The following is a 27150-nucleotide window of genomic DNA, read 5'->3' as shown; positions in this document are numbered from 1 at the left end:
TTCAAATTTATTTAAAGCCCAATATCACTGTTTACAGCTTCAAAGGGCTTTACATGCCCACAAGTTTACAACAGGATGACAGCACCTGACATAATCCTCATGGTGAGCAAGCCCCCCCCCCAAAAAACAAAAACAAAAAACAAAAAACAAAAAACAAACAACAGACACGTCATACACCATTCAGTGTGTATACAGTAATAAGGCATGGTACAGTCAATTGCATAATTTCATAATAAAACGCTTTCCTGAGTACTGCTGACAAGAAGGTAACATGAAATTCCAATGTTTTACTTTTTTTTTAAAATCAGGAGTTAATCAGATCATGGCTGTATGATCTGGTGATCTGATTACAACATATACATATACACGTATCCTTACAAATAAACACGACAAAGTCCTACAGTGTCTCATCTGGAAGACAACAGTAAATTTGTACTGCTATTTAAATATCAAGTACAAAAATCGCAAAAGCATTTTCTTATTTACTGTTTCTACAGTACTTCTCTTTGGTCCAACAAGGTCCCCGCAGGGTTCAGCGTTGTACTGCATGGAAAATAATAATTACAAAACTTCAACAGAATCACATCAGTCACATCCCTTCTTCATGTTTTCTATTGTTCACATCTGAAAGTTTTTTTCTGCTTTTCACCACAAGAGACACAGCCTTCGTATGTATGTATGTGTGTATGTGTGTGTGAGAGAGAAAACTGTGTGTATTGCACAAACTTCACGGTCTGGTGCAATGAGAAGCACATTGTCCAGTCTTATTGTCTGACAGAGGGTACAGTAGTGTAAAGTTGATCAAAATAATGTAAGTAGTCAGTGTTGTGGACATTTGCCTCATGGTCTTTGAGAAACTTTTCCTTAAGTTATGAATACAATTAAACCCATTTCGATGGCCTCGATGGTCTCGGTGAAAATACTGCCAAATAAACCCAGATTTTAAGGAATGATCTGATTGCTCAACACTGTGCGTAGCTAGAGGTCCCGGCTGTTTTGAATGTGGCTTGGTATGCTTCTCATCACTCTTTATTTTCTATATCTGACACCCTTCTTGTCCTTTCTGCTGTGTGTGTGAATTGTATGATGGGAGTCTCCCGAGTGCATGTGGAGTCTGTCCTCCTGCATGGTCTTGGTGGTGACGTGGCTCGGGTCGTGGCTAGGATAGTACATCACATACATGCTGTGCTGCACACACAACAAATCCACCTGACTTAATTTACATGTCTGTTGTTGCTGTTGTGCCTTCTGTCCAAAATGTAAATGTAGTCCAGTAAATAAACCAAAATGTTGCAAAAGGCCTTTTTTTTTCTGACCACTAGAGGGAGACAGTGGCAACAGAAACCAGCAAGGAAAGCGTGTTTGCTCCCTTGCTTCATGGATTCGGCCACAGTGTTTAGGAAATGGGAGGGGGAGAGGGACTCTGTTTAGCCAGTAAGCAAGTGTTACATATAGCCTACGAAGTTAGCCGGCTGTTTGGCTGAACGTTTCCTCGCTAGCGAGTTAGGTGGCATTTTCACAAACCATTTCATTAACAGTTTATATCACGTTATCAGCAGGCAAACACTAGCTCAAATAATCTTACTCAACCAAAACCCCACTCGCTGTCATTAAAGATGGCAAAATCAGTAGCCAGATTAGCATGTGACAGGGGTCACATTTTAGGTTAGAAAATCTAGAATTCATCTGGAAAAATGTCAAATCCTAATGTTGATGGAAAAAAATCTTATCTCTGCTTTTGGAAGATGGATTTCTCCGTATAGGATTGTTGTCAGTGACAAAGGATGAGTCTAGAGAGAAACCCTAATTCTGAGGGACTGACAGCAGAAATCTGATGCATGTAAATTCAAGATTTTCTGCCATCAAACTCAACTGTAGCTGTCCTGCACTTACAAATGGAATTTGTGCTCTTGACACCCTCTACTGGTCAGAAAACTACTTAGCGCAGCGTTAAGTGTGTGTTGTGTCTTCTTTACAGCCACAGAATGGAAAGGTCCCACAGCAAGGCTGGAGCCAGGGTCTCCACAGGATCTTCTCCCAGCTCATCTGGTTTGGAACGCTGGCCGTGTGTGAGTCGCCCGCCTGATTCTGTGGGAGTGTACTTCGATGCCTCTCCACGGCCTTGGCAGTCTGTTCGAGGATTTCAGCAAATCGTGGCTCAGTATCGCGGGTCAGTGGGCGGGACTCCGAGGGGTCGTGGAAAAGGTCATAGACTAGCGGGGGGTTGTGGTGTGTCACGTAGTCTCCATGGCACAAGCAGACCTTGGTCTCATAGCAACCGCCGGCTCCCGGGGGAGTGAAGTTGGGAGTGAAAAAGTGCACTTTGAAGATGGAGTCACCTGGGGACACACACACATGACCAGGCAATGAACTGTCTACACTATGCACACACATACATAAAGGCAGGGTCCAGAAAAAAAAAACGTTTTAATCTTACCTAAATTCTGCTTTTTTTTATCCCCATTGTCAGATTTTTCAAATTTACTCCTCTAGCATTTGGGGTTTTACTAATATGTTTTTCATATATGTTTATGTCCTTTAGGAAATTTTCAAGACATTATAGTGTACATTTATTAATATCTGTCAAGATATTTTTCCCATGAGCACCATATTAACTTCTGACTCACATTAGTTAATATTTAACAGCATATTATTATTATATGGCAGACAGTGATTAGAATGATTTTTGCACTTTTAGGTTGTCATCTAGGCATCCAAACCCATCAAAAATAGGCAGAGCATAATGCATGTCATAATGTTATTGGACTGAAGACATGATTCAAGCAAATAATAGAAACAGTCAAAAATATGTGCCAGGTTGTGTCAAAGTCTTTGTGTTTTGTCGAGTTCAACCTCACTGTGGCGTCAAAAGATTCCAAAAATGAGAGAGAGGAAGTGTAACACTCCTTCAAAAGAGCAACAGCTATTTGTTTATGCTGCACTCACACACATACACACACATTTTATGCAGCCTTTCCGAGATACAGTCTCACTCCCTTTACTGAAATACTGAGTCACTGTTGAAGTACAGATGACTATTGATCGCATTGTGAGCCCTGCTTCCCCCAGTGTCTCTGTTTCCTCAAATGCTGACTAAAAAGTTTTTAACCTTCTTTTTAGAAACAATTAAGGACATTAGGATTAAGGTCTGGGATTTCCTGCCCTATTGTCTGTACTGATGTATGTTGTCCTTGTCTATCCTTTCAGCCCATGGACTGCATACCAACTACTTTTCTCAGGAGTGCCCATCTTGGTTTCCATTTTAACAGCTCTCTGTCCTCTCTGAAGCCTTTGAAGCTGCCTTTGTTCAGACTCTTCTGCTCTTCTGTGTCTCTTCTGCTCTTACAAACAACAGGATTCTTTTGAAATCACCTTTCTGTCCTACAGGAGGTTGTTACAAGGCAGTCCCTGGAGGCTTTGGAAAAAGTAAGATATTTGAGAAATTTCTGGTTTCAATCAGCACTGCATTAGAAGAGCTCTTGACAATGCTGTAAACAAAATCTTGATGAATGGGGGTGAGCGTTCATTGTTAGTGGTGCCTGCAACATGAAACACTGCAGACCAAAGTATTCTGATAGATCGACTGAGGCAGCAGGTATTTCAGGGTCTGCTCTAGACTGTTTCTCTTCTATTGGACTGTCAGTCTGGGTAAAAATATTGATATTCCGATTGATCACAATCTTCATTTGAACAATCTGAAAGAATCCTAAGATTGATCTTTTATTTCTGCCTTTTTTCAGTGGATGTGTCAAGAATTTTGCTAAATGTTCACTTGTGGCCGTCTCCTGAACTACTAGCCTGTGGAAACTACGTTGACCAGATTAAATGTTTTCAATGAATGACTGAGCAATGGCAGCAGCTGTCCTCCTAAAGCCAGCACCACCAAGCCTAAAGGCAGACATTTTGATGCATTTGGGATTTAATAACCAAGATGGAAAAGAAGAGTTGGACAAAAGCAAAGCTATACCGTATGCAAGCTACAAAACTGGCACAGTGACTGAAATATCCCTCACAGAATCAATATGAAATCAAATCAGAATTTTGTCAACAGGAGTCAACTTAAATTAAAGTTAAATTTAGAAAAAGGTCTGCTAAATAATCATATTTAGCCTTCCTGCTTCTCATGAGCTTCATAATTATGACTGGCATATTAGGAGTAATATAATAAAATGTTTGCCTCATCATGTTTAGCCCATCTGAGGAACACTAGAAAAATTACACAGATCTTTAATTTTAGCAATACAAAGGCTCGCCTTGACTGCTGTAATGCCCTGTTTATCTGCCTTAATCGAACAGAGGCAGAGCGGCTCCAGCGTGTTCAACTCTGCAGCAAGGCTTTTAACTAAAGCTAAAAGATGGGACCACATCTTTGCACTTTGAGTATCTCTTCACTGGTTTCCCTTTTGCTTTACAATTAATTTTAAGATTTTATTGATCCCTCAGGAGCCTGCAGGCAGCCTGAAATACTCCCGCAGGAACCTCCTGACTCTCCCAGTGTTACTAAAGGTAACAGACCTTTGCCATTGGGGCTCTGAGGCCTTGGGACAACCTACATGGCCTACAACCCACAATGTGTTCTTATATTCAAGGACCTTTTAAAATCTTTGATTTCTAACCTTTTTTTTTCTTTTATCCCTGTTGCCTTATATGTCATTTATTAATTCCTTTTGTTTTATCCCTAAGGCTAGGTCTATTCATTTTATTTTATTTGACAAACTGATAACTATAGGTCATTCTACTTTTGGTTACTGATCTGTCCCTTCTTTGGCTTTTATCTCCCTTGGTTGTGAAATACTTTGTAGCTGTGTTTTGAAAAGTGCTACATCCATTTTTTTTTTTTTTTAAAAATCATCTAACCTCCTAATTTTGTGTTGTTCTGCATATGTGAAAGATTTAATGTTTGTTTTTGAACCATAAAATCATGAATATGTCTGTTTTTTTTTTTTTGTTTTTTTTTGTTGTTGTTTTGTGTGTTTTTTTTTTTTTTTTTTTTTTTTTTTTTTTTAGCATAATAGAAAACATTGGACCCTGATGTATAAAAGTCAACAAAATTTTTGTGTTTTTGCGTGTGCATGTGTGTGTACTCACTCCCCGGTGGGTGCCAGCGCACTGCGTTCAAGTAGATGCCACAATAGTGGAGCATGAATTCGTGCTCTGATCGCTCAGCCGCTCCCTCCAACAATGGCATGAGGTTGTAGCCATCTAATAGTCTGGGAGAGGATAAAATAAGATAAGTGGATATGATGAGATAAGCATGTGCTACAAGATCAAGGGTCAAGAGAGAGCATGAATACAATGGTGAATTCAGTGAGAGAGAGACAGGAGCAAAAGAGAAACTTGACTTGAGTTCTTTAATGACAAATCTCACAAAAAACACAAGGATTAATAAATAACTAAAAATCTCCACATCTTCAAACACAAGAATGAACTTGTTAAAAGAATTTCATCAGTAAGTCTCAGGGGCGAGGTTTGGTGTCCCATCATCTACAGTAAATACTGTTCTAGAAGTTTTTAAAATATTCCAATAAAAAAGTTCTGGAGGAACCACTGACACCCACACATCTCAGCAACAATAAGAAAACAGCATATACCAATATCTACAGTCCTGGCAGCTCATGCAAGCACAGTAGACATTTAAATCATAAACTCTTCCTACACAGATTTAACTCTGCAGCCTCACAATGTTCATGAATGTGACTGCAACCTTTTGCATGAGAAAAAGCAAGCAGAGAGTGAGGGAGAGAAAGAGAGAGCGAGCGCCCCCTTACCTGTCCGGTTGTGTGTCCTGGGCCAGATATTTGAGTGTAGGGTACAGATCCATGAGGCTGGTAGGTTCGTCCACCACCCTCCCAGCCGGCAGCCTGCCAGGCCAGCGGAAGATACCGGGAACTCTGATCCCACCCTCCCAGCCCCCCATAGCCTTCCCACCTGCAGGGGAGAGGAAAGGAGAAATGACACATCATAATTTCTTCATTCCTAATAATAAAATACATTGAAAAATGTAGCTGTACATATCTCCAAAAAGACATCCACTTGATTAAACTATTGTAATCAAACCGTCATGAAACTGTAGTTTGTAGCATTCATACAGCGGAAAATATCTTTATCCTTTAGCCGGATATTCATTTATTTTTTTCATTCTGCACCGTCTTCTTAATCAGTTGTTTCTTTTTTTTTTTTTTTGGGCCAATGTCGGGGAAATCTTTAAGTCATTAAAAAGTGCTGAAACACTCACAGACTTTTTATTATTTTTCAATGCAGGCATTATTACTTAGAGGAGAGGAGGGGAGAACAGAACAAAAGAGCAAAGAAACTGCAGGGCAGGCATTTGTATTTAAAGGCTTCTTATGAAAAAGTGTCCTGAGAGTCAAAGCAAATCTTTTTATAAAAATACATTAGAGGTCCCTCACTAGAAATACAAATAATATAAATGCTGCCTCATCCACTGTGTTTTATAAAAGCTGCATTGGATTTGGGGACTTAAAACCTTTGTTATAACATACTTGTGGGCCTGAAGATGTGGCAGCACCATGTGACAGTCTACCTTTATAGATACCATTCCAGCCTCCCTTCTGGCCACGGGCGTCAGCATCCTCTATGTGGCCGCCATGGTCTGACGTAAAGTACATTAGAGTGTTATTGGCTAGACCGAGGGAATCCACAGTCTCTGTTACTTTGCCTAGAAACATAACAGAAATACAGCAGTATTAGATGGTGAAGTACATATGGTGACACATCATCTGAGATACCACATCAAGTGCTACTTATAAGGTATCATAGGAAAATTATAAACACAACTTGACTGAACTGGAATCACTGGAATCAGTACATGGTTTGCTCAGCATATCTTATAGTACATGCACTGCACCAAAAACGTCAGTAGTTGAAGAAAATAACAGCAAATAGTAACAATGCCATGACAGCATGCATGCTACGATGCATTATCATATTAATTAATATGATTCTTATGTAGGAGTATAGTATCAACACTTAAAACAGGGGGATTCATAGCCTTGAGAAAAGCAAATGAAAGAACAAGACAGAACTGTCAGAGCCTTAAGGGCCCGACATGACAGTCCAATTACATCTGAGGCTCATTAGCACATTCCTTCCCAAAGCCCTCCCTCACCTATAATCCAGTCCATTTCTTCCATGTTGTCACCATAGCGACCATGGCGACTTCTGCCAGCAAAGCCGGGGGTTTCGAAGAGGGGTACGTGGACGTGAAGCAACGAAAAGATGAGGAGGAATGGGCGATCAGCATTCCTAAAGAGGAGAGGAGAGTGGATGTGAGCCAATGATAGAGAGAATTATAATGGAAGACAAGCTTATTAGCCATGTCCGCATTAATCATGTAAATTGTTTTAGAAAAAAAATATTAGCATTGCAAATTAGATTTGAAAATTTTCTGGGCACGATATTCAGTTCAGCTTCCTATTGGAATGGATGGTCTGTGTTCTTCTACGCATCTGTAGTGATTAACTGTATGGATGAAATATTTTACCACATGTCCACTGCTTAATATTGTCAAAACAATTCATAGAATATTACAGCCTGTAAAATCTATGCTTCACATTTGTAATTAGGCTAATAATTTAAATATCATTCAAAAAAGTTTTAGTTTCAAATCAGCAGTTAAAAAAAATATTTGCCATTTTTCAAAAGGCTTTGCAGCGCCACTCTTCAAATACAAGGACAAAAAGGAAAACAATTACAGTCAGTCTATTCATGGAAAAAGAACATTACACCGGTTACAGTCAACTGCACATATTTCATTTAAGAGAAGTACAACTCCATTTAAGAATCTCTGGGTTCTAGAAAAGTTCAGTCAATGAAGAAAAGAAAATATGGAAGTGCTTTTAGAAAGATGGAAAAGGTGTGGACAACCAGGGGGGCATTTAGTGATATGGCTACATTTTCTGTTCTATTTCGTCCCTTCTGACCGCCAGAGGCGGTGCTTTAAGCACTGAATAGTCCCTTCGCGCATGCGCAGTTCGAGTATGTATACCAAAAAGGTCACCTGTGACACCTGGATGACCCGGAAAGGGTATAAGTTCCGGGGTCAACCGGCACATCATTTCCTGTTTTCTTCTCGCGTGCGAGTCGCAGGCAGTAGCAGCTCAGGCTAAGCGTTTTTTTTTCTGAAACTATAATATACCGTTGCTGGTAGCCCTGTGATCTTTATAGGTCGGAGCTGCGGAGCATTCGCCCTCCAAGGGCTGCAACGGAACCACATTCCTATTGGGATTGTTTGACGGTTTGTTGTGTTTCTTCACTCACAACCGGATTCGAGGTATGTTTGTTTGATTTATATTTATATCGCTACATTGTGGTGAGGCTGGCGTGTGCGCTTTGCCCCCCAGTATTGCATGCTTGCAAAAATATAAGTTTACTACCGAGTTAACTTTGCTTCGGTCGTTGTTTTGATTGTAATATCATTTGTTGGTGACGGCAGCGTTCGCGCTTTCCGCTCCCATTGTAAGTTCATTTCGTTCCATAATATAGTTTTATTATTACCTAAGAGGGAATTCGCCGAAGTCTTTTGCTTCGGGTGTCTTTTGTTTAGCATTGAACAGTTTTTGTTGGTGAAGGCAGCGTTTGCGCAGCCCGCTCCCGCTTGCTGATAATTGTTTGTTGCGCACTGTTGCGCTGTGATTAGTTTGTGACTACAACGGTGAACGTCTTGCAGCAGTGAGGTTAGCGTCTGTGCTCACCTCCGCTGTTGCAGATTAGCTTCCCGCTGGGCGCCTTGTAGCGGTGAAGGTTGTGTTCACGCCCCCGCTCCTGCTACAGGCTCACCACCAACGTAGGCGCTTGCGGCAGTGAAGGCAGCGTTTGCGCTCCCCTCTCCTGCTACGAGCCAGCTTCCTGCCGGTTGCATTACAGCGGTAAGTGCGGTGTTTTCACCCTCGCTCCCGCTGCAAGCCTGCACCTCCTAGAACCCCTCTGCTGTGCAGGTTGTGTGTTCGCATCTTTCCCTCAGCTTAGGTGGTTGGACCAGAGCTCTGATGATGGAGAATGCACATTATTGTGTTGACTGTGGGACTGCTTTGTCGGAAGATGACGGCCACGACCTCTGTCCGGTGTGCCTCGGCCCAGACCACCTTCGAGAAGGACTCTCTGACAACGCCTGCATGAACTGCAGCTGTATGTCGTTTGCGTCAAGGGCTGCTAGGTTGGCTCAGGTAGACCATTCAATAGGTGGAGACGACCTCCCACCATCTGGTAAGTTGCCTCCAGCCCAGTCTACTCGTTCAAAGCGCAGGAGAGAGGTATCAACTGCAGCTGCTCCAACTGAAAAGAAAAGGAAGTCGGATAGCAGGCTTGCTGAGCAGGTACAGAAGCTTTCTGCTGAACTTGCGGAGATGAGGTCCCTTTTCCAGACTCGTCAGTCTGATGCTCCCCCAGTAGACACAGAGATGTCATTACAGACCCCACCTATGCCCTTGCTGCTTCCGGAGGAGGATGTACTTTCTCTTGCGGCCTCAGCCACTGACTTTGGTATGCAAGAGGATGAACACTCCCATGCTTCAGAACTGGGTTCCCATTCTTCAGTTCAAAGCCCGCAGAGTATGCTTGGGGAGTCGGACGCCTCCATGTCCGACATACTACGCATGGCCGTGGATCGCCTACAGGTACAGATCCCACAGCCAGCCCAATCAACACCAGGGACCGCCTTCTTTAGGCGGGGCGGCGCTTCCACTTCCTTCACTGTCCCTCCTTCGAGGGATTATCTCCAGGAACTGCATTCATGTTGGCGAGACACTGGAGCCTGTTCTTGTCTCACTTCTGACGGCCGGGCACTGGCAGCTATGCATGATGCGGCAGCGGTTGGCCTCGACCGGATGCCTTCTATCGAACCGACTATTGCGTCCCTCATTGTGTCTCCCGATGAGGCAATGCGGGCAGCTGCCAGATGTCCTCGACCTCAGTGCCGGGTCACAGATGACCTGATATCAAGGGCATATAATGCCGGAGCACGGGCTGGTCGCATTGGTAACTCGCTTTCCCATCTCTTGCTGGCCCTGTCTGCATCACTACAGGACAGCAGTGCTGATGTCTCCACAGCTAATTTCAGTGATGCGTCACTACAGGCGTTTGCCTTATTGTCGAGGGAACTGGGGAGGATGATGTCATTCTTGGTGCAAGCTCGCAGGCAAGTGTGGCTTGCGCAGGCGCCCTTGACGGAGGCATGCAGGAGGGCCCTCCGTGATGTTCCAGTGGAGCCCGGGGAGATGTTTGGCTCAGCCGCTCAGGAGGTGCTGGAGCGCACACTGAAGGCTCGGCAGACCAGGGAAGAGTTCTCAACCCTGGTTAGAAGCATGCCTCCCCCCAACAGACCCAGCAGGTCCAGGGTCCCCATGTCCCGACCCTCGGCCTCTTCCCGGGTTCGCTTACCGCCACCGACTGACTCAAGTCTGCGCCGTAGTCCTCGTCGTCCCACTCAGAGGCCAGCCAGGGACTCTCGCACCACGGCCCGTTGGCCCTCTGCACGACGTGGAGCTCAGGACCCTGGTCGGCGCCCCCCCACGGCCCCTAGAGGTCAGGGGGGCAGTAAATGAGGCATCGGGGCCGGCTGTCGGATATTTCTCCCATCAGCAGCTCGGTTACTGGGCTGCTCACGCTTCGGACCCCTGGGTGATTGCCACCTTAACCCACGGGTACAAGCTTCAATTCCGACGCCGGCCCCCTCCCTCCAGCCGGGTGACGATGACCACCATCAGCGACCCGGCAAAAGCTCAAGCGCTGGACCAGGAGTTGTCCGCCCTCCTGGCCAAGGGCGCGATCGAGGCCGTAGACCCTCTGCAACAGCCCGGAGGATTCTACTCAAAGTACTTCCTCGTTACAAAGAAGACTGGCGGATTCCGTCCGATTCTGGACTTAAGAGGGCTCAACAAATATTTGAAGGTAATAAAATTTCATATGCTGGCCACAGCACATGTGTTACAAACTGTCACCCAAGGAGAATGGTTTACATCTGTGGACCTGAAAGATGCTTACTTTCACATCCCCATCGCTCCTCACCACAGGAAATTCCTACGGTTTGCCTATCGAGGCCGTCACTGGCAGTTCAGGGTCCTCCCTTTCGGACTCTCCCTCTCCCCGAGGGTGTTCACCAGGTGCATGGCAGCGGCCCTGGCACCCCTGCAGTCTCAAGGGGTAAAGGTTCTGCCATACTTGGACGACTGGCTGGTTTGTGCTCCATCCAGAACTCAAGTGGTTCAGGACACGGATCACCTTCTCTTTCACATTTCCCAACTAGGCCTGAAAGTGAACGCAGAAAAGAGTTGCCTGGAGCCCTCTCAGTCTACGGTCTTCATCGGTGTGGCATTAAACACACTGACCATGAAGGCTTGCCCGTCCCCTCAACGTGTGGACGACATTCTTCACCTGCTCTCTCTGTTCCGCAGAGGCAGATCATTGCCCCTTGTCATGTTCCAACGCCTCTTGGGCAAACTAACGTCAGTATCGGCCGTTGTTCCGTTGGGCTTGCTGTCGCTACGCCCTCTGCAGAAATGGCTGAACAGCTTCCACCTGGACATAAGGCGACACAGACACAGAAAAATCAGGGTGTCTCGGCAATGCATCCTTGCCTTAGCTCCATGGAGGGACAGGGCCTATCTGTCCAAGGGTGTTCCCATGGGCTCTATTCCCTCTCGGCGAGAGGTTGTTGCCACAGATGCCTGCCCCTTAGGATGGGGTGCAGTGTGGAAAGGCCGAATAGCTCAAGGTCAGTGGCCCGTACGAGATCAAGCCAGACATATCAATGTGCTAGAGCTGCGAGCAGTGCATCTGGGCTTGAAGCACTTTCTGCCGTATCTGAGAGGACGACATGTACTCATACGGTCGGACAACACCTCGGCAGTTTATCATATAAATCACCAGGGCGGCACCAAGTCTGCACAGCTTCTGCAGGTGTCACAGGAGCTCCTGACGTGGGCAGCCCCCCGACTGACCAGTCTGCGGGCAGTATATGTCCCAGGGGAGCAAAACCAGTTGGCGGATTTCCTGTCACGTCACAAGCCTCCACCTGGAGAGTGGCGCCTTCATCCAGAGGTGGTACGCACTATCTGGGGTCTCTTCGGCAGAGCAGAAGTGGATGTCTTCGCCTCAGAAGCGACGACCCACTGTCCCCTCTGGTTTTCTCTGATGGAGACAACCAGCCCTCTTGGCCAGGATGCGCTGGCTCACCCCTGGCCAAAGACCCTGTTATATGCATTCCCTCCACTTCCTCTGATTTGGCCGACACTTCAGAGGGTCCTTCAGGATGGTCACAGACTCTTACTGGTGGCCCCTTTCTGGCCAGCAAGGACATGGTTCCCTCTCATTCACAGACTGTGCTGCGGTACACCCTGGCGCCTCCCCTACAGGAAAGACCTGCTGTCTCAATTGGGGGGGCAGATTTGGCATCCCAATCCTCAGAACCTCCAGCTGTGGTTATGGCCACTGGAGGGCCCGAGTCGTTGCTGAGCGGCTGTCCCGATGCTGTTCGGGAAACCATCTTGAATGCCAGGGCATCATCCACCCGTCTGCAGTATGACAATAGGTGGAAGCTATTCAGTAACTGGTGTGCAGGTCGGAAGGCGGACCCAGTTAATTGCTCAATACCGACGGTCCTGGAGTTCCTGCAGTCTCTCTTGGACAAGGGCAGGTCTCCTTCAACTCTTAAGGTGTATGTAGCTGCTATTTCGTGTCATCATGCCAGAGTGGACAATAACACTGTGGGGGGTCACAGTCTGGTGTCCCTTTTTCTGAAGGGGGCCTGGAGGCTGCATCCCCCAATATCCCCGAGAGTTCCAGCATGGGACCTCTCCCTGGTGCTCCATGCCTTATGCCAGCCTCCGTTTGAGCCTCTGGCTCAAGCGGAGTTGAAATGGGTGGCTTACAAGACTGCTTTCTTGCTGGCCATCACGTCAGCAAAGCGCGTTGGTGAGCTGCACGCTCTATCGGTAAGTGCTTCGTGTTTACGATGGAACCATGATGATTCGAGTGTCACTCTTTGGCCAAATATGTCATTTCTCCCGAAGGTGCTGTCTCGGTCATATTTGAATCAGCCTATAAGGCTCACGCGGTTCAACCCCCCAGTAGGGGATGGAGGGGACGAACCGGAACTGTTGTGCCCGGTACGGGCACTCAAAACCTACATTGCTGCTACTGCAAGTGTTCGTCAGTCCGAACAACTCTTTATTTGTCATGGTGGGCCTCAGAAGGGTTCTGCTCTCTCTAAGCAGCGTCTCTCCCATTGGGTCGTGGACGTCATCACTCACGCTTACATGTTGGCTAATCGCTCTCTGCCACCTGCTGTGAAGTGTCATTCAACAAGGAGCATATCCACATCATGGGCGGCCCTGAGAGGGGTACCTCTAGGGACCATCTGTGCGGCTGCCTCATGGTCATCACCAAGCACATTCTGCAGGTTCTACAGGGTGAACGTGGCCACTCCTCCTCCATTAGGAGTTGTTCTCCAGCCAGAATCCTCAGGTTCTGCGCAGTGAGGTATTCTTTTTCGATTATGGTCCCGGTCCTCGACCTTGTTTCTGTAGCTACCAGGGCCCACAGGGTATTGCGGCTATTACCCCATCCACTGGGTGTAGCCTCCCTACTGGAGTCCTTGATTCTGCTCAATGAGTTTGTAGTTTGTTGCTTAAAGCACCGCCTCTGGCGGTCATTCGGGACTCATAGAACCGTAGTTACATTCGTAACTCATCGTTTTATGCTTAATGACAATACCACATAACAAAGTTCATTCAAATATTGTCTCTAAAAGTAACCAACAAAATCTGTCCCTCATTCACTGCTTCTTTTGTTCCTCATTATTCTAATTGTGCACGTCCTACCTCTTAATAAAGTTTTGTGCCTCTCCCAGTAGCCTCTGCGGCAGCGTCTCCACAGTCATTGGCTGTTCAACCACTTCCTGGTTCCTCATGATGATGCAATTCCAGGTTGGAAGGAGTACAAAGGGAACATACCACACAGTAATGGCTAAGACGCTGAGACAAGTCAGCGCTGCCAGGTGGCGCAGGCTGATTTCAAGAAGGCCACACACATGGACACACACCTGGAAATCCACAGCATACAGTGAGGTTATAAAGAAATGATGCACACAACAACAGAAACCTGAGACGCATCCAGGCAGTCTGTGATGCATTACTTAACCAGACTAATAAAAACAAAATCACTCTTACCAACGTGACGAGTCCCAGTCCAAGCATCAGTGACAGGTTTCTGAGCGTGTGCTGGAGGTCTGCCAGCACATCTGTCCCCTCTCCAGACACACAGTCATTGAAAAGGGTGAAAGGCATACCATAGAAGTAGCTGAAGCCATGCTGGTTGGGGTGGTGACAGTGGTCCCCTCTGCGTTCACAGTTCACACCCAAGTGCCACTTACCTGCAGACATGATGACAATGACGATATACAAACATATAAAAAGGAAGAAACATGATAAGACAATATGATGAAACAAATGGGACAGGTACACATATATACAAATTAACAACAACAAAAGAGCCATGTATTTGTTGGCACTTAGATTAGTAAAAAATTAAGCTGACTGCTTGAAGTTTAGCCATCAGGGTGAAGGCTAGGGCAAATTCTCTGCATATTGATGAAGGGAAACCAGATTGTATTATATTTTTAAAGTGAGCACCTTACGGTGAATTTCACTTTCTCTATTTGCAGATACTCGATAACCTCCGTAAAGCACTGCATAAAGGAGGGAGGGTTTGCAGATTTTCATGTCTATAATATTAGTTGCTGAGCTGAGAGTGAGGTGAATGCTTTCTCATCAGCTTGATTTGAGGTGATCTTGTGTTCTAGTGAAGGAACTGCAACTGCATATTTGACAACCACACTGACCTCAGCTGACATGCAATCAAACTGCAATTTGGATTTGTAGACAGACTGTTCAATTTTGAGTTATGTGCTTTTTTGATGTGTGCAATGTGTCTTTTTGAATGAAAGATACCAAAATTATTGTCTCACTAAAACATGTAGAATATTAATGTAATTAAAGGAGCACTTCTACCATGTCGATTTCTCGTATATCTGAATACGCTTTTTGCACCTGCCCTTCGCCCAGTATCTGGTCTTTCTTATGTGTGAATGAGCGAACATGGAAATGTTCAGAGAATTTACTGAGTGTCTGAACAGTGAGAATGATTAACCTTTCCAGACATGTTGATCTGTGCTGAAGTGCTGAACCTGCAAGCTGACCACTTTGAGAAGCGGTGCAAAAGAACTGAGATTTTTCCCAGTGGAGATCAAAAAACTCTCACATGACGTTATCTTACCCACAAGGCCAGTGGTGTATCCTTGCTGCTGCAGCCTCTTAGCGAAGGTGGTCTCATTGGGGGGTAGCCCTCCTGAACCTCCCAGGAATAGCAGCACCTGCACACGACCTGTACTGCCCATGCCTGGCATGCACACGCACATGTATGCACAGACACACGTGCATGCACACATACAGGACACAAATATATGCATAGTTAGATGTGCAATCACAAGTTAATAACATTACAAGGATGAATGCATTTATACTGTCTGCATGTGCAAATCAGAGACACAGACAATACGTCTGGGGAGTATATTGATATTATATAAATATGTCATGTCACCATATATGTCATGATATCATGATGTGACTAGATCGGGATTTCGTGTTCTCTTTTCCTGGTTTTAAAGACTACATTAGAGGATGCAAAGTGATGCAATATTCTGAACTGTTCTAGCTGTTCTATAATTTGCCTCTGCCTGCTTGTTTGTCATAACCACATTACTAATCAGTGTTTATCAAAACTCTAATATGTTATTAATGCACCAGTTGTCATCCCCATAATATTGTCACAACATCGATACTGAGGTATTCAGTCACAGATGTTGTGGTATTTGATTTTCCATATTGCCTAGCCCAAATAAAAAAATGCCCCATGCAAGCCTGTGTGTGTCTGAGCGTGTTTGTTGGTGACTCGAGTATGAGTTAAGTGTGTGTGCTACCTGAGCGAAGCGCATAGCGCCCCGTAAGGAAAGCGGCCCTGCTGGGGGTGCAGAGAGGAGCAGCGGCAATGTGCTGATTGAGCTTGACCCCCTCTGAAGCCAGTCTGTCTATGTTAGGAGTCCTGGAGGGACAGAGTACATATATTAGACAAGCAGAGTGAACAGAGGCAGAGTTAAGAAAGACATGCACTTAACATTTAACAGCATTAAATCAAACACATTTGGTTGCTAGGGATTACCTGATGGTATCATTGCCATAGCAACCCACATCACCAATGCCCATGTCATCCACTATCATCAGGATGAAGTTGGGCTTCCTGTCCACCTCTGTTCCTGTGACATCACTTCCTGCTGTCAGGAGCAGGGACAGGAGAAGTGTGGCCAGTGGCAGGGGCCTAATGGGGAAAAAAACAAAATAATAATAAAAAAAAAGATTGTAAAATCTGCATTGCATTTCCTTGGGGAGTAAAATAGGACATAATGTAACACGCTGTTGTTCCTTAACCCTGTAGACAGCACCGGTCATGTTCACTGTAGAGCGCTGCTTGTCAGTATGACACAGGGTGCAATTAGGGGATTTATTTTGTACAAATCAGTGGAGGGGTTCCAGTGCTGTACCTCGGGGCGTGCAGCAACTTGCTCAAGGAAGGACTCCTAAATTGCTAGGCCTTACAGAAAGTGTGTCTTCATTATAACAGGTGCCTCAAAACTCAAAACCCACTGGAAAGGTTTTCTACAGGTCACAGGCTCTATTTTATTTCCTTCACTCTTAAAGGTCAGGAGTAGTAATACAGCTTTGATTGCTGTGGCAAGACAAACACAAGGTCTGCATATATGGGATAAAATATACCTTTGTGCTAAATCAAAAGCCAGGATAAGACACCCGAGTTAGACCCCCTTCACTGTGGGAGAGAAGCACTCAGACCTGTGGACTTTTCACATATACACAGGACATCTGGCTGTATGACAGATTCCCTCTGCTCAGTAAGCCACCAACTACGCTCTTTGCACAACTTCACCGAATTTTTAGATGCTTTACTGTCCACAGCTGCACACACTTAATTATGTCTCCTCTCTTTGATGCCACACCAATGTAGTCCCTTACACAATGCACATTTCTCAAAGTCACTGAGATCTCTTTTGGCCAAAATAATGGACAAGAGTGGGTCAGTGATGTGTGACCCTAAGTAAGAGGGGTTAATTATTTTAAGGGCAATGCAAAGAATGCCTGGTATTCCTCATTTCCTCAACTGTCTGCTTTATTTGGGGGCTTACCTAGATATTTAGCTTGAGCGAAATACAAGAGAAGTGGGCAAACATGTTTCTTCTTTAACTTAGCTAGAAAAGCAAAGATCTCTCAGTGACAATGCTTGTGTAGCCGGTTTGTCCCGAAACTGGCTCCGCTACACCTCCTGCGTTGTGTCTGTGTGCGGTGATCGAGTCAAGTACGACGACGAGTCTGCTGCTCATCTGGTGGATTTATTTTCTGTGTAAACAGATATTTCAATATAACATCCTTCTGCGGTCTTCCAGAAACACACCTCCTCTCCATAGCTAGCGGCAAGTGAATAAAATATTACATAAGTTCAATTTTACGTCTCAAACTCAAATCAACAAAACAAAATATATCATAAAACAAACATCCTGTTCAATAATATACACAGAAACATTTTTCTTCCATCCACCAGCAGCAATTTTTTTGTATTTTATAAACTAAACAAAACAAATATGATAAAAACAAAAAGGGAGCTCACATACCTGTGTAAACAGATATTTCAATATAACATCCTTCTGCGGTCTTCCAGAAACACACCTCCTCTCCATAGCTAGCGGCAAGTGAATAAAATTGCCGCGAAGCGACAGGAAGTGACATCGCCGCGATGTCAAAGGTCATACACTTAAGAAAGTAAATTTAACAAAATAATGCTCCCTAAAATAATACAAAAACAGTTTTCATGAAAACAATAACAGCAAAAACAGATTTTCGGTGAAATATGACAAGTTAATTTACACATCTGTTACATCCTCCCCTCCTAGATTTCACCAAAATCAAAACCATACCTGAGAATAACTCTGTATACTATAACACACATGGACATCTAACCCACACTCTGAAATCTTGTCTGGGATTAACTGTAAAACCCTAGTTTTACCATCAACATTATAAGCTACCTACTGCATAGGTTCAGAGAAAACATAAGGGTGATCAAGCCTTAGCCCCTCTTAGACAATATGATGCCTTTTACACCATACAAACATCCCACTACTTTCAAACACATGAAGCATACCACATATCAAACAATGCATAGTCATGATGTCCCACAGATACATGTTCACTAAATTACAGGCACAAGAAATAACCCAAACTCATGTTCATCCTCTTAAAACAATGTAAGGAGTGACTGAGACCTCTTATGAACTGAACTTGCAAAATCTCTGAAGCCAAAAGGCTTTTGAACCATGGACTCAATGAGTCGATTTACCCTTTTACTGACTCTGCCCACTCGTGTTTTGACCACCGGCTCTGTTTCTGGGTGGCAGCCCGTGTCTTTGGGGGTCACCTGAGTAGCTGTGTCATGAATTGGGCCTGCTGGTTGTGACAGTGACTCTGGAATCAACTGGGCATTTGGAGGTACTGAAAATACATCTGACATGAGTGGGGAATCTGAGTCAGGCTCCGCCACTAAACTGTTCAAGTCACTGTCTTTGTAAGAAGAGGCTTGGTCATTTGAGGGGCACTGAACAGCACTGTCTGGAGATAACTCCTCTTCACTCAGCTCTGGAGCACCCCGACTCTGAGTGCCCTCTGATCCACTCATTATCCATGCACTGGTCCTATCCTCCGTATCCACTTCCTCCAAATAGTCCAGGGTGTTGGTCACACTTGACCCTTCCTCTGATTCACCATCACATGACTCAAATTCAGCTGTCACCACTGGCAGGAAGCTGATGTCCAATACCAAGTTGCGGTGCACTATCTTTGTGTCACCTTTGCCGTCCTCCAACTTGTATGTGTGAGTCCGCAGATTTCTGTCTTTGACCGTGTACACTGTTGCATTCCATTTATCAGCCAGCTTTTTCTTTCCTCTCTCACCTTTGTTTGCAATAAGCACTCTGTCTCCTATGTTCAGGTGAGTGCCTTTCAGTTTCCTGTTGTAGCCTTTTGCTTGTTTGTCTTGTTCTTTGACAGCATGTTTATGGGCAATCCTGGCTGCTTCATGAAGATGTGACATGAGTGTTTTAACATAGCTTGTATGATCAACAATCACCGGGTCCTGCAGTACCTGTTTAAACATCACATCCACGGGAAGCCGTGGGACTCGGCCAAACATGAGCTGGAATGGTGCATATCCTGTGGTTTCATGCACTGTCGCATTATATGCAAATGTCAATGTCTGTATTTGTTGTGGCCACTTTTGCTTCTCTTTGAGGGAAAGGGACCGCAGCATGTTTCCAAGTGTTCGATTAAATCTCTCAGTCCCCCCATTCCCCATGGGATGATATGCTGTAGTATGTGACTTGGAGACTCCGGACAGTTTGAGCAGTTCTGCTATGAGCTCACTTTCAAAATTGGCTCCCTGATCAGAGTGGACACGTTCAGGGAACCCATACACACAAAAGACATGATCCCACAGCTTTTTAGCTACTTGTTTAGCCGTCTGATTTGTGCAAGGGAAAGCATGGGCTAACTTAGTAAAGTGGTCTGTTATAACAAGGACATCCACTGAATGCTGCTTACTGTCCTCCGCACTCCAGAAATCCAAACACACCAGCTCCATAGGGGCAGATGTCCTGATGCTCTCAAGTGGGGCTCGAGCAGAGGGGTCTGGTGTTTTGGCCAGGATACACCTTTGACAGCACCTGACATGATCTTTTATATCAGACTCCATTTTTGGCCAAAAGAACCGCTGTCTCGCTAGATGCAAGGTCCTTGCCTGCCCCTGATGTCCAGCAGCGTCATGTATGCCATGTAATGCTTTTTCCTTGAGGCTATTGGGCAAGACATACTGATGTCGCTTTAGTTTGCTAATGGGGTCTTTAGTGACTCGGTACAGGACACCGTTTTGGGTTTTGAGCCTCTCCCACTGCTTGAAGAGCACCATCGCCTTGGTGTCAAATCCTGCCCTCTCACGGCGGGAGGGGCGCCTGCCGCGGATAACAAACGACATGACTGTGGAAATAGTGGGGTCAAGCTCTTGGCTGCGCTGAAGCTCCTCCAGCGTGAATACAGGGAGTGAATCTTGTCCTGGTGATAACAGGCCTTGAACAGACTGAATTAACTCCACAGCCCTTGTCTCAGCGGCAGCCTCCCAGTGTTCGTGAGCATCCAAAAGAGCCTTAACAACCACAGTATCACAGGGATATCTGAGGGGGACTGATTGGGGTTTTGAGCCGCCGCAGGCCGACTTCTTCACCTGACACTGGACCTTCAGCCGGAAGGTGTCTTGAATGCCGTCGTGACAAACACCCTCAGCTTCATCAAGTAGATGGCTGTACTGCTCTGTGATAAGCCTGTGACTGACTGTTTTTGCAAAGGGATCTCTGCTGAGAGCGTCAGCTACTATGTTCTTGGAGCCAGGTATGTGTTTCAGGTCAAATGTGTAAGGAGCGAGTTTGGATACCCAGCGCTGCTCGCATGCATCAAGCTTGGGTTTTGACATGATATAGGTAAGAGGATTGTTATCAGTCCATACTGTGAATGAATGGCCTCTTAGCCAATGGCTAAACTTCTCGCACACACTCCATTTTAAAGCTAAAAACTCGAGCCTGTGCGCTGGGTATTTCTTTTGGGAACTGCTCAGAGTTTTACTGGCAAAAGCAATGGGGCGTGCCTTCACTTGACCAGCTGGTATTTGGGACAAGACAGCTCCAAGTCCGTCTAGTGAGGCATCAATGGACAGTATCAGGGGCTGGGAGAAATCTGGGTGAGAGAGGACAACACAGTTTAATAGAGCATCTTTCAATTTACACAGAGCCGTATCACATTCTTCTGTCCAGTCAGAGGGTCTGAGTTTTCTGTAAGAGCCAGCATTGGAATTTGCCCTGACCTTTCCACGTCTCTTCTGTCCAGCAGTGAGAGCAAACAACGGCTTGGCTACTGAAGAGCAGTTAGGAATAAAGTGTTGGTAATAGAATACCATCCCCAAAAAGGATTTGATCCTCTTCACTGCTGGTGTACAGCCATCATCATTCATCAAGTCTGCCTTTGACATCTTTGATATGACCTCAACTTTTGCTGGATCCACAGCCACCCCTTCACCGCTTATAATGTGACCCAGAAACTTGACTGAGGATCTCATAAAGTGGCATTTCTTGGGGCTAAGTTTCAGGTTATGGAGCCGGAGCCGCTGGAAAACAACCTCTAATCTCCTCAAAGCCTCCTCCTCAGTTGCAGCAAACACAAGCAGGTCATCAAGATAACACAATAGACTGCTGAAATTGAGATCTCCAAATATGCTGAGCATCATACGCATGAATGAGGCAGGGCTGTTGCATAAACCTTGTGGCATCCGATTATACTCATATAATCCCATTGGAGTTGTGAATGCAGTGTATCTCTTGTCCTCCTCTGCCATCGGGATGTTATAAAATCCGGACGTCAAGTCCATGGTGCTGAAGTAGGTGCTTCCGCCCAAGGCGGCCAGGCAATCTGATTGGTGTGGCAGGGGGTGTGCATCCTTGAGGGTTCTGGCGTTTAGCCACCTGAAGTCTGTGCAGAGCCTCAAGCTGCCGTCTTTTTTCCACACCAGCACGAGGGGAGAAGCATAGTCACTTACTGACTTCCTTATTAACTCCTGTTCCTCCATTTCAGACAGGACCTGTCGCAGTTTCTCGTAATGGGCTGGTGGTACTCGCCGGTAGGGGAGGCGGAATGGTCTCTCATCAGTGAGTCGGATACGATGCTGGAAGCCTTTTGCCTCACCGCAGTCCAGTGCATGTTTAGAGAAGATGTCATTATACTTTTCAAGCAACTCAACTAATCTCTCTTTCCCCGCTTTGTCAGCATGGCACTGTTCAATATCTATGTCAGCAAGCCCAACCTGTTGTAGTCGCTGTTTGAGATCTGCAGGCTTGACATTTTCAGGTTTTTCCCCCTGCTTAACCTTTTCAGGTTGGTTGACACCTTGAAAAACCTCAAAATCTTCCACAGCTAAGCAAGTAGACACATCTGCTAGCTTACTGTTTTTCTTTAGGGTAATGGGCTTGTCTGACAGATTAGTAACTTTCATGGGAATCCATCTGTCACCCCACAAAGGAGTGATGACACGGCCGACCATGATGTTACGAGGCATGGACTTGGATGAGGTGGGCTCAACAATCACTGTGCTGCCTGGCGACATGGGAACATTCTTTGGCAACTTACCCCAAACTAGGTGCTCTTGCCTCGCTAGCAGGGTGACTGACTGCTGGAGCTTGACGGTCCCGATCACATCTGGAAGCTCCTCACCTCTCCACCGAGATGAATTTGCCATCAAATCAAGAAACTGTTCACACTCTGGGAGAAGATTTCCACTAGAGACAAGACGCCAATAATCACTGGTTATTTTCAGCTGGTGCATGAGGAATCTGATGACATTTGTGCCTACGATCAAATCATCACGCTGGCCGGGCACCACAAGGACAGGCACAATGCAACTCTCTCCGTACAGTTTCATTTCTATTTCATACATACACTTTGGTTTACTCAGTGTCCCTCCACAGCCCACCAGCACAATCTCCTGAGTCAAAGGAATGGGCTCTGAGAGTATATTCTCACTCAACATTTTCAGCTCTGTTTGCTCACTGAGTGTACAGGCCATGGAACCAGAGTCAAGCATCCCCTGCACCTGGAATGTGTTGTTTACACTGACAGGTGTGTAAAACAGTTTGTCAAAGGGACCCACTCTCTGAATGTTTTGTGCTATTACTTTAGCACCAGCTGGTGCTGCTGCACACGCTTTTATATACTGTTGCTCAATATCACCACTATTGAGGGATTCTTCTGTGCCCACACATCCCCTCATCAAATGCGGGCCAGTTAGTTTAAATGCTCAGTGTTTTGTGATGGGGAGGCACGCTGAAATCGGCTAGGCTGGCGATTTGGGCAGTCTTTCTTGATATGATTGGGCTGAAAACATGCTAGGCATAGGCGCTCTCGCCTGCAGTGGGCATGAGTGGAGTGCTCCATTGACTGACAGACTCTGCAGAATCTATGCTGAAACTGATCAGGTGGGATTGGTCCGCGTGCAGCTTGGCTGTTTTGTGACAGTGCACGGTCAAAAAGGCTGACTAGCGTTTTCAAGCAGTTATCATTACAAGGGACTCTGGTTGTGGCACTGCACTCTTCCTGCCCAGACGACTCTACTGAGTGAGATGTTGGTTCTGAATTGTTTTGTGGGGTTGCTTGAACATGAACTGTCAGTGGTTTAGGGCACTTTGACTTGGAGAGCATCTGCTCTTTCATTTCAGTCTGATGGCGATCAATAAGCTCTTGAACCTCACTCGCTGTCCACTTATCTGGTGCTTTAAATTTGAAGACAGCAGCAAGGGTGGGATCTGGGCAATGTTTCACAAACATCATGCTTACCTCCTGACAGGGATCTTCCATTTGCCGTCCTAGCCTTTTCAACCCCTCTTCTGCGGCATCAACAGCCTTATTCAACCGAAGCCAGTACTCCACAGGACTCTCTCTTGCCTGTGGGACAGTGCTGTAGAAATCAGCCATGGGCATGCATGAGTACGTCACTGCACTGAAATGTTGCCTGAGGATGTCATAAATGATTTTAGGATTTTCCTGAGGCTTCAGAGATGGGCTACTTCTCAGAGTTATTCTCACAATGTCTTTAGCTTTGCCCATTAACTTACACATTATTTCAATATGCTGTTCATTCAAGGGCGTGGCTCGTTTCCTGAAGTACACTTCCATCAACTCTTCCCACTCACAGACTGTGTTCTTATCAGACCCATCTCCCCTGAAGACTGGAGGTTCTCTCACATCTGACTGTAGGACTAATTTTGCACCAGTCAAGTTGAGGTAAGTGGGGTCACTGGGTAGCTGGCCCACACTGCTCTGAGCTTGTGTGCTACCAACACTTTTTCCTACACTTTCATTCCTCAGCTGATCTTTTATAGTCTGTCCCACTTGTTGTGCAATATGTGTTATCAGGTTATTTAAGGCTGGGTCTGTTGTATCTGGAAGGCTTGAGAGTGTAACTGCTCCACTGGCGTTAGAGGCTACATTACCAGGCATACGAGTGGAACAAAAAGCTGGTGAATCTACATTATATGCCCCTTGAACTGGGGTTTGAGGTAACTCACTGATAGGTCTCCCTCTCCCAAAAGAAAAACTGAAATTATCAGTTGGGACCTTGTCCTCATCCATTTCCCTGATTACATATGTCATATCACATTCAACTGTGCACAACAAAATATTGTGAGAAAAAAAATAAAATTGATTCTCAAATCAGGACAAAACAACTTAAATTAGAAGGTAGTTTCCAGAGGTTATTTTTCTCTCTCTTTTTTTTTTTTTTTTTTTTATACCGAGAAGTTCGTTAAAACGACCGTGTAATGTGTAGCAACGTCCGGTGACCAAGCTGGCGTTGATCCACAGCTCCACGAACGACGATGATCCAGTCTGAAGCAATGTGGATCCGGGTCACGGCACCACTGTAGCCGGTTTGTCCCGAAACTGGCTCCGCTACACCTCCTGCGTTGTGTCTGTGTGCGGTGATCGAGTCAAGTACGACGACGAGTCTGCTGCTCATCTGGTGGATTTATTTTCTGTGTAAACAGATATTTCAATATAACATCCTTCTGCGGTCTTCCAGAAACACACCTCCTCTCCATAGCTAGCGGCAAGTGAATAAAATATTACATAAGTTCAATTTTACGTCTCAAACTCAAATCAACAAAACAAAATATATCATAAAACAAACATCCTGTTCAATAATATACACAGAAACATTTTTCTTCCATCCACCAGCAGCAATTTTTTTGTATTTTATAAACTAAACAAAACAAATATGATAAAAACAAAAAGGGAGCTCACATACCTGTGTAAACAGATATTTCAATATAACATCCTTCTGCGGTCTTCCAGAAACACACCTCCTCTCCATAGCTAGCGGCAAGTGAATAAAATTGCCGCGAAGCGACAGGAAGTGACATCGCCGCGATGTCAAAGGTCATACACTTAAGAAAGTAAATTTAACAAAATAATGCTCCCTAAAATAATACAAAAACAGTTTTCATGAAAACAATAACAGCAAAAACAGATTTTCGGTGAAATATGACAAGTTAATTTACACATCTGTTACACTTGCAGACGGCCATGTGTCAGTAGATACTTAAGTAACATCACTATCGACTCAATACTCAAATGCAGGCTTATCAATCATGCTGTGTTCACACGGACATGTAACGTTAACTTGACTTCTCTAGCTACAAAACAAAAAATACACCGAAATTCACAGGCGGAACATGGTAGGCTAGCCGCTACGCAGTGTGCAAAACATCTCAAACTCAACCGTCAGGACAGTAAACCCACCGTAAGAACCCGCTGTTCGTTTTTTTTAATTTCTGGTAAAAGCGTTCAGCAGGTTTTAAAATAACTCAACGAGAGGAAGTGGCGAGTTATTTGAAATCAGATAACTTTATACTTTCCACTTTGACTCACCTCATACCGGCACAGTATCGTGATCCATAAAGTTGACAACACCTCACTGTCTCTGCAAAAGTCACTAGCCACGCCCCCTTCCGTCTACCGTACTAACTGATGAACGTACATGCGTACAAGCCGTAAACTGTCGAATAAATGCGCAAGTAAAAAAATAAAAAAAAAAAAGCTTATTGGGTATATAAGCCTAATTATTTTGCATAATTCTTGCAATTTTTATGTTCCCCGGTGCTGGGGGCGTAGAGTTTGAGATGAGGATGTGTAAGCACAGGTGTAAAGTGCAAAGGTACACTTGTTGCAGTGTTTTTCTGCATTGCTCCTTCAAAAATAATAGAGAAAACATAAGCCTTTTCTGAAATGTATAGGCTTAAGTCCAACAGAGTGTTTATTTTTTTTTTTTTTTCACTTTTTCACTATCACTTTATTCACTTTTTTGTCACTTTATCATCTTGAGAAAGCTCAGGTTTATAGTCTCAACCATTAAAGTTAATTCGGTTTAATTAACTTGGAATGGAATCAACTTCATCGAGATGTTGTTTTCATGTGATCATACCAGTGGCAGCTTGCAATGATGGGTTTGATTTATGACTTGTGTTGATGGAATGAGGTTAGCGTATGTGCAAAGGTATGTAATGAATGTTTGTGCATGTATTTGTATGTTTGTGTGTTTGGTGAGAAGGCCTTTAAAGTAGATTCCCACATATTTCTGAAGCCCCAGGCTTGTCTTTATAGACCTGTCACTATTAATCACTCTTGAACGCCAGACTCTGTGTATGTGCATGTGTGTGTATGGGTGTTCTTGCTCTTACAAATGCCTGACATATCAAGCATTTCAGGTCTTATGACTCATTATTCGTAACTGTTTGTTTTTATCTGCCCTGAGCTTGTACACACATTGGCTATGAACAAAACCAAAAACTGAAACTACAGAGACACACACACCTCACACACCTCATGACACTTCCTGACTGTCACTTTCCATCAGTGCAAATATCTGTTCTGTCCTCCGTGCACACTAAAGATTACACTATGTACATACGCAAATATGGCTCTTGCAGATCAGTGGTGACTGAAAAAGTTGAAAATTCTGTGCAGTTTTGTCATATACACATATATTAAGAAGAAACATTTTCATTTTGGTCTATGTGACGCACATCAGGTGAGGATGTGTACCAAATGCCTGAGTGCTCATCCTTTTACATCAGTGGAACAAAATGTTTTTTTTTTTTCTTTTAATTCTTAAATAAAATTACAAATGACAGTAGTGATCTGAACTTGATAGTAACATACTGCAGGACCATAACTTGATCAAAGGACCATAACTTGATCAAGGGTAACAAAATGCTTTTTCCATGAATTGTTGTCAAATGAATAAAACAATAAAACAGATAAAATGTCAGGGGATTTACATCTTACAGTTATATAGTAGGCCTACCTATACAGAGTGTAGACATCAATCAGGGACATTAAGACATAGATCTTAAATATTTGAAAAATG

General features: G+C 44.7%; 1 protein-coding gene across 1 annotated transcript; it reads right to left on the bottom strand.

Moving 5' to 3' along the window:
• Window positions 1-25798, bottom strand: arsh (arylsulfatase H). The gene is made up of 11 exons (XM_030080573.1): window positions 25653-25798; window positions 16234-16389; window positions 15995-16116; window positions 15292-15414; window positions 14187-14389; window positions 13839-14059; window positions 7130-7266; window positions 6545-6679; window positions 5769-5928; window positions 5089-5210; window positions 1-2339 (listed from the first exon to the last, which is right to left on the bottom strand). Exons 1-11 carry the CDS (start codon window positions 25655-25657, stop codon window positions 1951-1953), a joined length of 1773 nt encoding a protein of 590 aa, XP_029936433.1. The 5' UTR covers window positions 25658-25798; the 3' UTR covers window positions 1-1950.
• Between the last annotated feature and the right edge of the window lie 1352 nt (window positions 25799-27150).

This window comes from Myripristis murdjan, chromosome 21 (assembly GCF_902150065.1).
Source record: "Myripristis murdjan chromosome 21, fMyrMur1.1, whole genome shotgun sequence".
In the NCBI taxonomy this organism is placed as follows: Eukaryota; Metazoa; Chordata; class Actinopteri; order Holocentriformes; family Holocentridae; genus Myripristis; species Myripristis murdjan.
This window is presented reverse-complemented; position numbering and strand designations above follow the sequence as displayed.

Bases quoted from the DNA above. Each gene is read 5' to 3' on its own strand.
- arsh (XM_030080573.1), bottom strand. The intron at 5,211-5,768 runs GTAAGGGGGCGC...ATCCTCTCCCAG, and splicing joins CAGGACACACAACCGGACAG to ACTATTAGATGGCTACAACC. The intron at 2,340-5,088 runs GTGAGTACACAC...GTGTGTCCCCAG, and splicing joins GCGCTGGCACCCACCGGGGA to GTGACTCCATCTTCAAAGTG.